Here is a 14246-nt window from a genome sequence, read left to right on the forward strand (position 1 = left end):
ATTTGTTGACTGTAGGCAACATTGTACTATTACGGTTCATCATCTACTGTATTAGAAACACCAGTCTCTGTAGACTTTCACCTTCACTGGCCTCATCCTCATCCTCATCTTCCTCATCATCATCATAATAGCCTCATGTTTACTTTACTGCATCCAAAATCAAATTTATTAAGGATAAAAAACAAAATGATGATGAATTATATGTTTTTGAACATTATATTTACACCTAAACACACACTACCATAGTCTCATAATGCAATATTGATTCCATAATGGTCCACTGTCGCCTCAAGGCAACACTGCAATTTTCTATAATGGTACGTTGTTGCTTTCGGGCAACAGGTGCAATTTTAACAAGTTTCCATTATTTAATAAGTAAATAAATTGCATGGAACTATTAAAAATTAAACTTTACTAATCTATTAGTGTAAATATATTTTTTTCCAGATGAAAAAGGGCCAGGAAGTTACTGTATGTTTTCAGACCGTTTTAGTGGAGCAAAATGGCAAACCTGTTTCCTTTGAAAAAGTCTGCAAAGAAGGGTTTCAGTCTGGCTTCTTGAAAGTCATGTGATAAATTAAAGCATTGTTATTGGTTCTCTAAGGTCTCCTCTCTTTTTTAAAGTATTACAGCATTAAATGGGATGAATTGTGGAGATGTGACAGGCCAAAAAGTGGTAACATGGTACCATAGAGGGTTAAGATGAAGAAAATAAACTATCGCGATATTTCACTACACGTTGTCGGCCCCCACGTGCCCGAGAATCTCGTTCGGTGACGTAAACAGTGATGGCCGCTTCCTGACCGTCCATGTGGCTCCGCGGACAGAGGAACTCCTCCGTAGCTTCACTTTAACCACTCAGACAAACTAAAACTACAACTACAACTCAACTCACGGGATTTAATCCGTCGACAGTTTTCTGAGAAGAAAAAGAAGCAGGAAAGATGCAGCACGACGACGTAAGTGTCTTAAATGAGCCTGTAGCATGTAGCTGCTAACGTAACGCTAGCTGCTGGTTTTATAAGTTTTTTATTTCTGTTTGTTGGATTCAATCACTGAGTTGTATGTCGTTGTCTTCCGCACAGAAAATACACGTTAAATGAACGTATAATCTCTCTCTTTAATCCAAACTCCTCGTTCTGAAAGTTTAGTAACTTAGTTTCTCTCAACATTTCACATTTCACCATGTGTCCAACCGTCGTCTCACGTTAATAAACAACTATTAACATTTTCTATAACATCCACATCTGTCCCGAGTGTGTGAACAGCTGGTTTATTAGTTGATTTAACACATAAACTGCAGTTTAAGTTAGTTCATTATAGTTCATTATGCCATTTTGTGCTATTGTATTTGTACATTGCATGTTACAAATGCTGCTGTAACAACCACATTTCCCATGTGTGGGATTGATAAACTGTCTATAACTTGAAGCACTGAGATGTTGAGATGTGACCAACAACTTTCACTGTGAGAAACATCAGAGCAGATGGAAAAATTAAAAATTATCGGTCAAATCTGGGAGTTAATGATCGATTAATTTACACTCAGGTTCCTTCAGCACTGAAACTACTAATTAATATATTGGATATTATTATGTTCTAATTAGAAAAAGAATAAGATGAACTATCTGTGAAAGGTTTTTATTTTAAAGTTAAGTTGAACACAAATAAACACAGCAACAAGTTAGATGAAATTAGTTCAGAAACACTGACTCCACAAGTTATCAATATTAACTAAGAATTGTTTAAACTGTAAGCACTGGGTTGTTGATAGATTGATTCACTTTTACTCAGCAGCTCACAATATAAAACAGAGTTATCCTTAACATACAGTTTTTTTTAGTTTAGTGTATTTCAGACATGTTAAAAGAAATAATACAGTAATGGACAAACATAACAAATAAATACTTTACAGACAACTGAAAATGAAAGTAATTAGATTTTGTTTTCTTTCATAAATCCGAAAAGGAGTGGGAAGAAGTAGCCTAAAACTTATTTACTCCCACCCCCTATTCATAAATTAGCTATCAAACTTCTTTGTCATTATAATCTATATAATAAATTAATTTACAAGTTTATTTAGCTGGATTTATTCTAATATATTATCACTAATCTTTATCTCTCTATTTACCCCTGAATTTTAATTTTAATTTTTTTTTTTTTTTACAAATTTTCTTAAATTCATCTTCAAGGTATCTGCAGATAAAACAATACAATAGTGTTTTATGTCTAAATATTCAGAGGAATCTCAGCTCCAGTTATTCTGAGGCCCAATAAACTTCAGTCACGAGGAGGAACTGTTTTGTTGCTTGAAATAAGTTTACCAAAGTCTTTAACTTCACAAACGCAGTGGAATAGGTGAATAAAGTGACAGATAAGTGTAAAATGTATTTGAATAAGATATACTTTATTGCCCTAAATCCAAACCAAAAATATGAGAACATCACAAGAATTAAGAGCCAACAATGGGATTAAAAGTAGGGCTGGGTATCGCTATTGATTTACTGAATCGATTCTATCCCGATTTGATTCACTATAGATTCATTTACAGTAATTTCAGTTTAGTACCACTTTTGCACGGTCATTTAAGAGTTTTTCACAGAACTAATGCTGCAAATTGTACAAAGATGGAGCTCTCTTACCTGGTGCATTATTGAAAAATATTTATGTTTAGGATACATTAAAAGGTGAGCCAAAAGCAGTTACATTATGCACATTTATTTAACACGGACCACTCCAGAAGTTTAACAGTGCAACCCTTCAGTACAGTTTCATGTTTTATTTTAATATTCATATTAAATAATCTAACCAACAAACAGGAAATGGCAAACATGAAAAGATCGATCGAAGGATTTTATGAATCGATATCGGATCTTTAAAATGAAGATTGATATTCGTTGGAAAATTGATTTTTTTTTTTTAAAAACCCGGCTCTAATTAAAAGTAAAATAAATACAAGATGAGACGCCACCATCGATAAATAAGGACAAAATGTAGTAAAAACAAATAAGTAACCCGTCATTTTCCACTATTATACAGTTATATAGTAGTTTTACATTCTCTGATTATTATTATTATTATTATTATTATTATTAGCCAATGATTGATCAATAAAACGTGTCATTGTTGCTTCCTGCAGGTGATCTGGGACATTATAGGAAACCAACAGTTCTGCTCCTTCAAAGTCAAGTAAGTGGATGTGACGACGTCATCAGTTCCTAATAACAAACAGAGCGCTGACATCATCCAGGTAACCAGGCAACCAGGTAACCAGGTAACCAGGCAACCAGGTAACAACCCCTCTTCTCCCTCCCCCCTCCTCCCTCTCCGTTTGTCTCGCTCCAGGACGAAGAGTCAGAGCTTCTGTCGTAACGAGTTCAACATCACCGGGTTGTGTAACCGCTCGTCATGTCCGCTCGCCAACAGCCAGTACGCCACCATCCGGGAGGAGAAAGGTGATCAATCAATCAATCAATCAATCAATCAATCAATCAATCAATCAATCAATCAATCAATCAATCAATCAATCAGTCAATCAGTCAATCAATCAGTTGTATGTTGTCGCTGTATGTTGTTGTTTGGTTTGTGACGTCTGTTTCCTCTGCAGGTCAGTGTTTCCTCTACATGAAGGTGATCGAACGGGCGGCTTTTCCCGCCAAAATGTGGGAGAAGGTGAGTTCTTTTTTATTTTATTTTTTTATTTTTTATTTTTTATTGAATATTTAAATAAAGTGGAAAAAAAACGGTAAAAAAGAGTTTGAGCCAATCAGCATCCAGACGTATGACTGCAGTGACATCATCTTCATCTTATTATAACAGGGTGTCCGCGGGGTTTTAAAAAGTATTAAAAAGTGATAAATCAAAAAAGCAAAATTTAATGGCCTTAAAAAGTGATAAATTTGGTCCAAAGGTATTAATTTTAAAGAATAGGTATTATTTTTTTTCTTTTGGACAATGACTGGTTTTATTTTGATGAAATAGGCGTAATAAAATAAATAAAGCATTACTTGCTTGCGCCGCTACTTCAAAAAAAAAAAAGGAATGATATTGACGTCATATCAATTCATTGTATTCATTGGCCGCTAGAAATCTAAAATCGTCTTCGCGCGCATAGTTGTCAGGCGGATAGAAGTGCTAGTGAATCTCTTCGGATTTTAGCGTGTGGCAAAACGTTTCGAATATGGGAAAATGCAAGTTTGCAGAAGACTTAAATTGAGATGACAGGCGCCTTGATGTAGCCTATGTGTGTGTCAATGTAGATGCACGTCACGCGCCGCACATCCGATGTGCTCTTTTTTCATGCATTCGCGGCTCACAGCTCCATGAACCTTCTACCGCCAGCCCGGTGTTTAGTCGGACCGGGTCCGGGTCTGCTCCGTTTGAAAGGGCAGGAAGCCCCGAAGCGCTACAGATACAGACACCTGCAGCAGCTGCAGCTTCTACTGAGAGCTGAGGTCAGATGGAACGCACGTGAGACACAGACCGACGGTGCAGATGTGCGGACATTGTTGAAACTTTTCACACTGATGTAAAAAAAAACATATATATGGCCTACCACTGTGTTCTGTGACGGTAGAGACAGAACCAGGTATTTATTTAAAGAGTTAGTGAGGTGAGTTGGGTGAGGGAGGGAGGTGAGGAAGGAAGACGGAGCGAGGCAAACTGGGTGAGGGAGGGAGGGAGGGAGGTGGAGTGAGGTGAGTGAGTGAGGGGGGGGGGGGGGGGGGGGGAGGTGAGGGTGGGATCAGGGGAGAGAGGCTGGTGATTGAGAAAGGCATGATAAGATATTTTATTTTTGATCAAATGTTCCTGATGACTTATGGATGATGCCCTGTTGTGCAACCGAGTCTCCTAGTAGTCTCTAAGTAGACTAGGGTTCATGTACAGACTGAGCACTGGGTGTTGCACCAAAGACACATTGTAATGTTGGATTTATGTTGTGAATGGAGTTAGGAGGTAGTTTGTGTTTCTCTTTAAATGTGACCTTCGAGGGTAACATTTATGCTTTTTGTAAATGTGTGTTTTTGTATTTTGTTATTATTTGTGTGAAACTTGGACGTCATGGGACGCAAGACAAATTTCAGAGTGATCTGACAATAAAGTATTATCTTATCTTATCTTATCTTATCCTGGGTAATGGTAATGATGTAAGTAAGTGTTGGATGATAAAATCTATGTACATGTCATAAAATCTTTCTGATTGATACTTGGTGCAACTCGATGTCGTGGTGGTATTAAAAAAAATCTGAAGGTAGTGAAAAAAGGTATTAAATGGTAGTAAATTGACTCAAAGATTTGTGTATATACCCTGTATAAACATCTTCTTATATTATTATTTTAAAGGGATAGTTCAACATTTTGTCAGATTGTCCCACTGCCATAACCCCTATAGTCATAGCAGTAGGTTCGTTACCTTTAATTGTCGGTGCAAGCTGTTTTTAGAACGGCGGAGTAGAGCCGTGAGCTGCTCAGAGCTACGCTACGGAGGCTTATTATGGGATTTCTTTGTTGGTTTCCCATCTCATCAAACTCATCAAATACACAATCCAACAACTCCACAACGCTCTGGTGGACAAGTTGTGACCTGCACATTCACCACGCTATGAGATAATAACACAACGTTACCACACAGAGTTGTTTTAGAGGGAAATACAGAGACTGTTGATGAAAAACTGTCCCTGAAGGCAACGTGCATCAGTGGTTTTGCATGAATTTCCCTCTAAAACAACTCTGTGTGGTAACGTTGTGTTATTATCTCATAGCGTGGTGAATGTGCAGCTCACAACTTGTCCACCAGAGCGTTGTGGAGTTGTTGGATTGTGTATTTGATGAGTTTGATGAGATGGGAAACCAACAAAGAAATCCCATAATGAGCCTCCGTAGCGTAGCTCTGAGCAGCTCACGGCTCTGCTCTGCCGTTCTAAAAACAGCTTGCACCGACAATTAAAGGTAACAAACCTACTGCTATGACTATAGGGATTATAGGAGTTCTAATAATTGATTGATTGACTTTGACTGTGGGAGTCGCATCAATCGATCAATCAGTTAACTGTGTGTGTGTGTGTGTGTGTGTGTGTGTGTGTGTGTGTGTGTGTGTGTGTGTGTGCAGGTGAAGCTCAGTAAGAACTATGAAAAGGCTCTGGAGCAGATCGATGAGAACTTGATCTACTGGCCGCGCTTCATCAGACACAAGTGTAAACAGAGATTCACCAAGATCACGCAGTACCTGATCCGCATGCGCAAACTGGTGCTGAAGAGGCAGTAAGTCCACACACCCGATCGGCTCCTCTGATCATCTATAATCTATAATCGATCGATTGTGTTTCCATCGTCAGGGTGACTGATGCTGTGTAAACTTGTGCTTGTCCCTTCAGGAGGAAGCTGGTTCCTCTGAGCAGGAAGGTGGAGCAGAGGGAGAAGAGGAAGGAGGTGAGTGTCGGTCGGCTGCTCCTCACCAGGGGCCTCATGTTTAAAACTGTGCGTAGGAAAGATGAGATCACCACAGGTGGCGTACGGAGGAAACACGGGAAATGCGCGCGCACAAAAACTTTCAGATTTATAAAAGCGTGCGCATGCAGGTCCTACGCCTGTTTCCATTTATAAATCACAATCAGGGATGTCACGATTACTTGTTTTCGCAAATTAAAGCTGTACAGAAATGGCCGTTTGTCCTGTTTGTCGCGCCGAGTTGTCACGAGCTGCAACACGAGTTTACCCGAGTAAGGAAAACGAATTTGATTGGTCGTTATCGAGCGGGCGGGATATTCAAAGCTTGGGGCGAGACCGAGCTCCGTGTGTGTGTGCGTGTCTCAGACGTTTGATTGACGGATTACGGATCAATATCAGTGGCTGATGAATCGTGTACAGGCTGACGTATAATCCGTGCGCCTGCATTATCCAATGCGAAAAAAACAAAACACACTTTCATCCCGGATTTACTCAAAAATAGAATTTTGCACAAAGTTTGGCCTACAACGTCTGAAAGATGAGTTATCACATTAATTTTATGATCCAGAGTGGGCTCAAATTCAGTTTTCTTTTCTGTACACCTTTAATCCTGGTATTAAACGCCGCAATTAATTAATCGTAAGGATTCCTAAATACCGTTACTTTCCCAAAAAGATGATGTTGGAACCTTATTGGCAGATGTGGCGCCAAAATAAAGGTAAATGCACAGATACTGGTCCATTTAACTAACGTAGCATTGAATTGGTAGGAATTTAAATGTTAGCATGTCATTTCTAATTAAAAAAACAAATAATTGGTCATATATTAATAGATACTTGAAATATTTTGTGTAAACAATGAGTAATGAAATTATATTTTGACTATATTTGATTTTACACATTCATATGTTGTGAAATTAATTAATGCAGAATAATCGTGATACTCGTAGTACCGTGATTATTTCTCTGACAATTATCGCACCAAGATAATCGTGACATCCCTAATCACAGTCAATACTAAAGTTGGCGCACGTGAAAAAGCACTGGTGCCTATGTAAGGTCAGGGAACGCCCTTGATGAATATCTATTCATATCAAATGAACCAATAGATGGCAGAAAGGGGGAGGGGGGGGGGGGGGGCTACGAAATTCACACACGTGGAAGCGCTGGTTCGGGTGAACAAAGACTCGGTTCGGATCGGACCTCAGGCTTCCTTTTTTCTTTCTTTCTTCCTTCAGGGATGCAAACAGCGCGCCGAAAAGCGCAACTCACTTTTTTTCATGACCAATTAGGTGACTTGTGACGGCTGCGCACATTCTCCCGCCAAGTTTGTTTTTTATAAATCCAGGGCTCAAAGTATTCCGGCCCCGTGCTGGAAAAAAACGCGCACACACACAATATTTGGCTGCACACAGAGAAGTTCATGGCTGGAGAAGACGGAGGACAAAGACAAAGCTAAATGTGTCGTATGCAAGACAACCCTGGCCCATAACAGAGGAAACGGGCCCTTGAATGGCTGGTCCAGACCCCGAGATTTAAAATATGAGATTTGTTTTTGCTCCCCACTAGACCAGTTGAGTTCAGTTTCATACACTCCAGCCATTCTTGCCTTGTTGCCTTGTTACAATTGTAAGGCAACAAAGCTATAGGAACCTCAGTCAATACTCAATGTGCTTTTTTAAAATCTGAAACAAATGTTCCCTTCTTGTTCTTCTCAGAGTACACCAGAATGCTTCAATGTGTTAAAATCACATTTCATTTTTTTTCTGGGGGGGAATGACCATTGTTGTGAGGTCAGACACACCTGGATGAATCAGTTTGTCTGTATGTAATAATGAAGCTGGCTTGAGCTCAGGAAGTAGTGGAGCTGTGCATAAAACCCATTGTAATGATTAGATCTATTTTTTGACATTTCCACTTTTTTTTTTTTTTTTTTTTTACATAGTTTTCATACATTTCATGCATATATTGATGTTTTAGAGGTCTTGTAATGTCATGGAAACTTGTTGCCAAGTCATGGGAAAGTCATGGAAATGTGTTGGTTAAAATGTGTATGAACCCTGTGTACATCACCAAGCACAATGCCAAAAAGTTGTTTTCTAAATGGCCTATAATGTGTAGGCTATCTGCGTCGGATATCCACTGCACCCCGCTCCTTGGAAAAAAGTTCAGGCTCAGGATTTTTTTTTACTTTAAGCCCTGTTTTTTATAAATCCCAAATGTTGCTTACAAGGTGGCGTACGCCTTCTTTTGTGCGTACGCAGCGTTTATAATCAGTTATAATCGGATATCGGTTCACAGCCAGGCTTCGTAAACACTGGCACATTAGTTTGAACTGTTTCTTTTAAACTAACGGTGACAAATTACTGTATTTTATATTATGTGTTTGGTTGTTTTGTCTGCTTTGTTTTGTCTTGTATGTTAAGTATGTATGTGTATGTGTGGAGTTCATAATAAAAGATTATTATTATTATTATAAATGAGGCCCCAGGTGTTCGCTCCTCTGGTGTTCTCGCTGCTCGCTCACCTGTGGTTTCCCTGTCTGTCGTGTCTGTAGGAGAAAGCTCTGATCGCCGCCCAGCTGGACAACGCCATCGAGAAGGAGCTGCTGGAGAGACTCAAGCAGGGAACGGTACGACTCCAGAACCACAACACCTCACAACCTCTGAGCCCCAGAACCGATCTAGCACTTTAATACGATTTATAAAGCGAGCGTTGTGCAATAACAAACAATATGGAGGTGTGTAATTCACAAAGCTCTTTAAAACCAAATGAAATCAGGCAGGATGCACTTCAACTAGCAATCTCCTTCTTTATTAACATTCATCTATCTATATTCTTATATTATATATTCTTATAAGCCTCGGCTACAATCCCAAATGTTCATTGATATGTATGAACCACTTAAAAAAACTAATAAACATAAATCTGTCAGGTTCAGTTTAACCCTCTATGGTACCATGTTACCACTTTTTGGCCTGTCACATCTCCACAATTCATCCCATTTAATGCTGTAATAACTTTAAAAAAGAGAGGAGACCTTAGAGAACCAATAACAATGCTTTAATTTATCACATGACTTTCAAGAAGCCAGACTGAAACCCTTTTTTGCAGACTTTTTCAAAGGAAACAGGTTTGCCATTTTGCTCCACTAAAACGGTCTGAAAACATACAGTAACTTCCTGGCCCTTTTTCATCTGGAAAAAAATATATTTACACTAATAGATTAGTAAAGTTTAATTTTTAATAGTTCCATGCAATTTATTTACTTATTAAATAATGGAAACTTGTTAAAATGCACCTGTTGCCCCAAAGCAACAACGTACCATTATAGAAAATTGCAACGTTGCCTTGAGGCAACAGTGGACCATTATGGAATCAATATTGCATTATGAGACTATGGTAGTGTGTGTTTAGGTGTAAATATAATGTTCAAAAACATATAATTCATCATCATTTAGTTTTTTATCCTTAATAAATGTGATTTTGGATGCAGTAAAGTAAACATCAGGCTATTGTGATGATGATGATTAGGAAGATGAGAATGAGAATGTGGATGAGGATGAGGCCAGTGAAGGTGAAAGTCTACAGAGACTGGTGTTTCTAATACAGTAGATGATGAACCGTAATGGTACAATGTTGCCTACAGTCAAAATGTCTTTAGATTATGTTTATTTAGTCTATTTTGAGACATAAAAACACTCCAAACATTTTTCCCCCACTGGCATCATGATGCAGCGTAGCTACCATAGAGGGTTAAGGAACTCCTTACGTGTTGGACTAATATCTGGATGAAACCTTTAACCCTCTATGGTACGCTGCATCATGATGCCAGTGGGGAAAAATGTTTGGAGTGTTTTTATGTCTCAAAATAGACTAAATAAACATAATCTAAAGACATTTTGACTGTAGGCAACATTGTACCATTACGGTTCATCATCTACTGTATTAGAAACACCGACCAGTCTCTGTAGACTTTACCCTTCACTGGCCTCATCCTCATCTTCCTCATCATCATCATAATAGCCTGATGTTTACTTTACTGCATCCAAAATCACATTTATTAAGGATAAAAAACAAAATGATGATGAATTATATGTTTTTGAACATTATATTTACACCTAAACACACACTACCATAGTCTCATAATGCAATATTGATTCCATAATGGTTCACTGTCGCCTCAAGGCAACGTTGCAATTTTCTATAATGGTACGTTGTTGCTTTGGGGCAACAGGTGCATTTTAACAAGTTTCCATTATTTAATAAGTAAATAAATTGCATGGAACTAAAAATTAAACTTTACTAATCTATTAGTGTAAATATATTTTTTTCCAGATGAAAAAGGACCAGGAAGTTACTGTATGTTTTCAGACCGTTTTAGTGGAGCAAAATGACAAACCTGTTTCCTTTGAAAAAGTCTGCAAAAAAGGGTTTCAGTGGCTTCTTGAAAGTCATGTGATAAATTAAAGCATTGTTATTGGTTCTCTAAGGTCTCCTCTCTTTTTTAAAGTATTACAGCATTAAATGGGATGAACTGTGGAGATGTGACAGGTCAAAAAGTGGTATCATGGTACCATAGAGGGTTAAGGGAAATCTTATCTAAGGTGTTGGGGTTCAAGCTTCACACATGTGATGAAGTGTAACGTTCAACAGTCGACGTCGAGCTGCGTCGGTTTAGTGAAGTGATCGGCTGATACCGACGTGTGTGTCTTCCTCAGTACGGAGACATCTACAACTTCCCCGTCCACGCCTTCGACAAAGCTCTGGAGCAGCAGGACGAAGAGAGCGAGTCCGAGTCTGAGGAGGAGGAGGAGGAGGAAGGGGAGGAGGACGACGACAAGGTGACGGATCAAACGCGTCCAACGTTTCCCACGGTACGTGAACGCCTCGTGTCCTCGGACTCTGACCGGACGCTGTTTTCTCTCTGTGTCTGCAGGACGTCGGCAAGAGAGAGTTCGTGGCCGAAGAAGAAGTGGAGGAGAGCGACCTGAGCGACTTTGAGGTAAAAATTTGAGGTTGTGATGCGGAGGCGGACAGAACTGCTGCAGGACCGGAGAGACATTGAAAAGAAAATCTAAACATTCATTCAGATGAAATATTAGGAAACTAGAGCCCAGGTTGAATTTGACTGCATTTTGCCTTTAAAGCAGTGGTTCTCAAAGTGGAGTCCGAGGAACCCCAGGGGTCCTTTAGAGAGTTCAAAGGGGGTCCCCAACGTTTTCTTGAAATTTTACCACTTTTTTTCTAGGATTTTTAAACTTTTTATTTTTTATTTGAGAAATTTTTACCACCTTTTCTAGAATTTTTGAAAACTTCTTAAAAATCTTTTTTTTTTCTTTTTTGAGGATTTCTTTTTTTTTTTTTTGAGAAACGTTTACCACTTTTTCTAGAATTTTTAAAAACGATATATTTTTTAAAAATTTTACCACCTCTTTCTAGAGTTGTTTTTGAGAAATTGGACCACTTTTTTCTAGAATTTTTTCTTTTTTGAGGATTTCTTTACTTATTTTTTGAGAAATTTGTACCACTTTTTCTAGAATTTTTAAAAACCTTTTTTGAGAAATTTTACCACCTTTTTCTAGAAATTTTTTAACTGTTTTATTTTTTTTAATCTTTCCACTTTTTTTCTAGAATTTTTTTTAAAAGGTTTTTTTTTTTTTTTTTTTTTTTTAGAATTTTAAACGCTTTTAACTCATTGAGTGCCGCGCTCCTTTCCAAAGTTTTAGTCAAGTGTACCGGCAATTTAGACCATTTTTGACTTTATATGTAGAGCCATAGTGTATTCTATATTATTGCCACCAACACATACTGTAGCTCAATTGAAAGGTTTAACTTTATGCTTCAAATGACCACAAACCGTTTGTTTCTACGTGCCTCTGTTCCTGAGAAAAGTCAAGCTAAACATGGCTGGGTTTCACCAAAATCCCTCCTTTTTTTCTAGAAAAGGAGATAGAGCGTCTTTTATGAAAGGTGCTCTGTTTGTGTCTGTCGCTCTTCTGACACTCGCATTTCTGGATCAAAGGGCTCGTATAAGATAAATATATACAACAATTGTTGTTCTATTCACAAAACCACCATCGGGGGCGGGGGGGGGGGCGCCACTAAACAACAATAACACAGACGCACCGTGCCGTGTCACAGCTTCTCCCCGCGGAACGTGAGGGTCTGTCGGCCACAGCGGCTCAGGAACACCGGTCCCGCCGGTGGTCGCGGTCCTTCTGTGGTTCGGTCGGTGACGGCGGTCTGCTTTGGCCCAGAGACCATCAGATTTTACCGCGGGAGGACTTTGGGGAGGACACGGTGTTGCTCCAGATGAAGACCGGGCGGGACTGTCGGCTGAGAGCTTCCTGTTTCAGCTCCGAGAAGCAGAAGCCGAGTTATGATAAAAACCTCCAGATCATGAGCTGTCATGTGACTTTGATCGTCATCTATTTCAGTTCTCCTCGTCGTAGAGTCCCCAAATTTACATATAATGTGTATTAAAGTGTCTATTTTCATAATTTAAAAAAAAAGCAAAAAACGAAAAATCTCGTTTTTGGCACTCAACGCATGGGAACGAAAAACGAGAAATTACGTGGTTGGCACTCAATGAGTTAAAACGTTTTTGGAGAAATTGTACCACTTTTTTCCAGAAATGTCTCTAAAATATTTCCTGAAAACCCACGCAATTGGCCCTAAATCTAATCCTAAAGTCTTTGATGGAAAAAAAAAAAGTTTGAGAACCACTGATTTAAAGGACAGTTCAGATCTTCCTGACCTGATTTTTCTTCTCTCAGGAAATGAACAAGCTGAGGACGAGCAGCGACGAGGAGGAAGAGGGGGAGGAGTCGAGTGAGGAGGAGGAAGAGGAGGAGGAGGAGGAGGAGATGGAAGTGGAGACGAAGGCCTCCAGGTCGAAAGGCAAATCTCCCGCTAACGGTTCAGCGGCGAGGAAGAAGCGAGCGTACGTGGAGATCGAGTACGAGCAGGAGACAGAGCCCGCCTCCAAGAGCAGGGCCGCGTCGTGATGTCAGCCGTCACTCAAACTCTGAGCAGAGACTCTGAGGCGTGCTGCGAGCGCGTTCGGGTCACTAGGCCACGCCCACCGAGGCCAGGGGGCGGAGTCTGACCGATGAACTGATGATGATGTGAGAAGCTCAGTGTGATGAATGTGTGAATCGGATGTTTGTTTGTTTTTTCCTGTCAAACATGTTTGTTTATGTAAATGTGAGGTGAAGCTGAAGCCCCGCCCCCTGACCGTGTGAAGCCCCGCCCCCTGACCTTGTGAAGCTCCGCCCCCTGACCGTGTGAAGCCCCGCCCCCTGTCCTTGTGAAGCTCCGCCCCCTGTCCTTGTGAAGCTCCGCCCCCTGAGCTGAAGAAGTGCAGTGAAACATAAGAAACATGAGGTTGATGAAGCTCCACTGCGACACCGAACACACGTTTCTACGGCAACAGGTGACGCCATCACCCTCTCACCTGTACCAGTAATTGAACTGTGGGATCGTCACGGTAACCAGTAATAATAAAGACTTGATGCCAATAAATCAATCCGTCAGACTGTTATTAGTATAAACTTCACAATAAAACAAATCAATAAAATGTATTAAACTCTGTGGAAACAAAAATATAAAGATGGTCTGTGGTGGTTTCCTGATGAGTTCGCCAAACAAACTTTGATGATGAAGCGTTTTAGTTTAATTTCATGTAAGAAATTGTAAATAAAGTCGTCAGAGGTGAAAATGACTCAAACTCCTGTTATAATGACAAAGACTTTTAATTTTGAAATTGAGAGCTCAGAAAAAAACAAATGTGCTACA

General features: G+C 39.5%; 1 protein-coding gene and 1 pseudogene across 2 annotated transcripts in view; both read left to right on the forward strand.

The window, feature by feature from the left end:
• LOC310991322 (NACHT, LRR and PYD domains-containing protein 3-like) overlaps positions 1-14246 on the forward strand; it is a 271452-nt pseudogene that overhangs the window by 245502 nt on the left and 11704 nt on the right. The window lies entirely within an intron of this gene.
• mak16 (MAK16 homolog) lies at positions 739-14024 on the forward strand. Its single transcript, XM_083979051.1, has 10 exons — positions 739-959; positions 3140-3189; positions 3346-3455; positions 3608-3672; positions 6110-6261; positions 6375-6429; positions 9004-9078; positions 11168-11290; positions 11386-11451; positions 13226-14024. The coding sequence occupies exons 1-10, from the start codon at positions 945-947 to the stop codon at positions 13454-13456; spliced, it is 942 nt and encodes a 313-aa protein (XP_083835177.1). The 5' UTR covers positions 739-944; the 3' UTR covers positions 13457-14024.

This window comes from Trachurus trachurus, assembly GCF_905171665.1.
Source record: "Trachurus trachurus genome assembly, chromosome: 9".
In the NCBI taxonomy this organism is placed as follows: domain Eukaryota; kingdom Metazoa; phylum Chordata; class Actinopteri; order Carangiformes; family Carangidae; genus Trachurus; species Trachurus trachurus.

Excerpts from the sequence above, each read along its gene's own strand:
- mak16 (XM_083979051.1), top strand. Across the intron at positions 6,262-6,374 it reads AAACTGGTGCTGAAGAGGCA|GAGGAAGCTGGTTCCTCTGA; the intron begins GTAAGTCCACAC and ends TTGTCCCTTCAG. Across the intron at positions 6,430-9,003 it reads AGAGGGAGAAGAGGAAGGAG|GAGAAAGCTCTGATCGCCGC; the intron begins GTGAGTGTCGGT and ends TCGTGTCTGTAG.